The 2,754-nt window shown below is 60.7% G+C and overlaps 1 protein-coding gene across 1 annotated transcript in view; it reads left to right on the top strand.

The window, feature by feature from the left end:
• Positions 1-7: 7 nt before the first annotated feature.
• The window catches only part of Matk (megakaryocyte-associated tyrosine kinase), a gene marked incomplete at its 5' end in the record, with an annotated part of 4,738 nt that continues 1,991 nt past the window's right edge, over positions 8-2,754 (top strand). The window contains 4 exons of the mRNA XM_033759620.1: positions 8-244; positions 541-634; positions 1,633-1,698; positions 2,620-2,747. Coding sequence (XP_033615511.1) covers positions 8-244; positions 541-634; positions 1,633-1,698; positions 2,620-2,747 — 525 coding nt within the window. The remainder of the gene's footprint in view (positions 245-540; positions 635-1,632; positions 1,699-2,619; positions 2,748-2,754) is intronic.

Here is a 2,754-nt window from a genome sequence, read left to right as displayed (position 1 = left end):
CTCTCGGTGCCGCCGCCGCCGCAGGTGGTTCCACGGGAAGATTTCGGGCCAAGAGGCCGTGCAGCAGCTGCAGCCGCCCGAGGACGGGCTGTTCCTGGTGCGCGAGTCTGCGCGACACCCCGGCGACTACGTGCTGTGCGTCAGCTTCGGCCGCGACGTCATCCACTACCGCGTGCTGCACCGGGACGGGCACCTCACCATCGACGAGGCTGTGTGCTTCTGCAACCTCATGGACATGGTGGAGGTGGCCGGGAGGGGCACCGGGCCTTGGGAGCCCCCCTTCTCCCCCCAAGCCGCACCTTCCCCAGATGGAGGGGCGTCCCCTGGACCCCCACCCCACGGGCGGTCTGAGTCACCCGGATTCTACCTCTGGGCCTGGGCTACCCCCTAGTTGACACCAGTCCATCCCCCCAGAATCTGTTCTGCAGCCTTTCTGCTCCCACGGAAACGGCTCCCTCTCCTGCTCCCCAGCTCCTGCCCCGAGAACCCCCAGGAAGGGATGGGCACGGGAGCTCACACCACCCCCACCCTGCCCCCCAGCACTACAGCAAGGACAAGGGACCCATCTGTACCAAGCTCGTGAAGCCCAAGAGGAAGCAGGGGACCAAGTCGGCAGAGGAGGAGCTGGCCAAGGGTAACGGTCGCCCCGGGGCAGGGGCAGGGACAGGACCCGGACCCTCCTGTCCCAGCTCAGCCAGCCTGGGCTCCCTGCGTGGTGGAGGTTCACTCACAGGCTCACATAAGCTCCTTACAGAACCGATCGCCACACCTGCCCCTCCCATGTCCCTGTCCCACTATGAACGGGAAGCCCCACCGGCCCCCGCCGCCCATCCTGTGCCCTTCCCAGCTCAGCCAGCCTGGGCTCCCTGCGTGGTGGAGGTTCACTCACAGGCTCACATAAGCTCCTTACAGAACCGATCGCCACACCTGCCCCTCCCATGTCCCTGTCCCACTATGAACGGGAAGCTCCACCGGGCACCTCAGCCCACCTCCTGTGCCCTCCGAGGCCAGCTCCTCCCATGAGTGACATTCACACTGGTCAGGGCCCTCCCTGCCCAGCCCTTTTCCTGGAGGCGCTCCCCTTTCAGCCTGGCCCCTGGACCAGGGCCCCAAGGCACCTTTCTAGCATGAAAAATCCATCCATGAGATGCCCATGCTCTGAATTCTGTGGCTACCGTGTTTCTGAGCTCCTCTGTGAAGTGCCGCTGCTCCACAACCCGTCCCCGAGTCAGTCATGACATCCACATTTCTCGAATGCCTCTGGGTCATCTCCTATTCTGTTCCCTTCACCTTAAATGCTTTTCCAGCCCCTGAGTTGTGCAGTGCTCACTATTCAAGGCCAAAAGCCAGTGCTTGGCCTCCACTCCCCAGGCATCCCCCACAGCCTTTCCAGGATGATGATGGTGTCCGTGGGAGTCCTGGGGACTGCATCTGGGAGAGACCAGCGTGCAGCCTGACCGCAACTTCAGAGCTTGGGATTGGGGGAAAAGAGGAGGAGCCTGCAGAAGCTGTGCAGGGAAGGAGGGTCCTGGAGAGAGGGACAGGAGGGCTGGAGCCCTGTGCGATGCCGGGCTTGGAGGGACACAGGTCTGGGTGGGCCGTGGGTGCCTCTGACCCCTCACCACCCCGCAGCCGGCTGGCTCCTGCACCTGCAGCACCTGACGCTGGGCGGCCCCATCGGAGAGGGGGAGTTCGGAGGTGAGGGTGCAGGGCGCCAGGAGGGGTGCGTGGGGCCCAAGTGAACTCAGCGTGCTTAGGAGCTGTGTGATTGAGGCTGAGCTCAAGTACTCTGAGCCTCAGTTTCCCAATTTTGTTGGGGGGGTGGGGGGACAGCAGGTGTCCTGGGAGTAAATGAATCGGGTTGGTGCCTAGGCAATCCGAGCAGTTCTCTTGAGCTGCCAGGCTCTCCCTCTCCTTGGTCTCTGCTTGCCTGAGATCAGCACTCCACTTTTTTCCCATCTTAGGGGTGGACCCCAGGGATCTCACACTGAGCTACATCCCTGCTCTTTTTATTTTTTATTTTGGGACAGATCTCTGTAAGTCACTAAGTTGCCCAGGCTGGGCTTGAGCTTGTGATCTTCCTGCCTCAGCCTCCCAGAGTTCCCCACCATGCCTGGATCGGAATGATTTTAAAACATAGTGCTCTGTGAGGCTGAGGCAGGGGAATTTCAAGTTAGAGATCCAGCCTGAGTGATTTAGTGACTTAATGAGACCCTGCCTCAGAATAAAAGACAAAAAATCGCTTCTCGGCCTTTTGGCTAAGATCAAGTGTAGAATAAAAGACAAAAAAGGGCTGGGGATATAGCTCAGTGCAAAGGCCCTGGGTTCAACCCCTGTCCACCTAAAGGAAAAAAAAAAAGTAAAGAAAAATTTCCAAACCACTCTGAGACTCAAGGCTTCACAAACGATCTGCAGGGATAGGATTGTCCCTGAGCCGGGGCACCTGCAGACCCCTCACTCCCTGCCTCTCTCAGAGCTGGGTTCTGGAGCCTGTAGGGCCATGGAGCTTGTTTCTGGGTCCCACCTCGCAGCCTTGGCGGTGCACTCAGTCTGGGGGTGCACAGATATGTCCATGGGTCCTGTGTGCTGTGGTCCTGACCTCCGTCCCCCACACCCCAGCTGTCCTGCAGGGCGAGTATCTGGGGCAGAAGGTGGCGGTGAAGAACATCAAGTGCGACGTGACGGCCCAGGCCTTCCTGGACGAGACGGCGGTGATGACGTGGGTGTCGGGGTGCAGTCGGGGCGGGGCGGGGG

Source organism: Fukomys damarensis, unplaced genomic scaffold (assembly GCF_012274545.1).
Source record: "Fukomys damarensis isolate Sample0158 unplaced genomic scaffold, DMR_v1.0_HiC HiC_scaffold_37, whole genome shotgun sequence".
NCBI classification, from domain to species: domain Eukaryota; kingdom Metazoa; phylum Chordata; class Mammalia; order Rodentia; family Bathyergidae; genus Fukomys; species Fukomys damarensis.
Note: the sequence above shows the minus strand (reverse complement) of the source record. Positions and strands in the feature narration are given on the sequence as shown.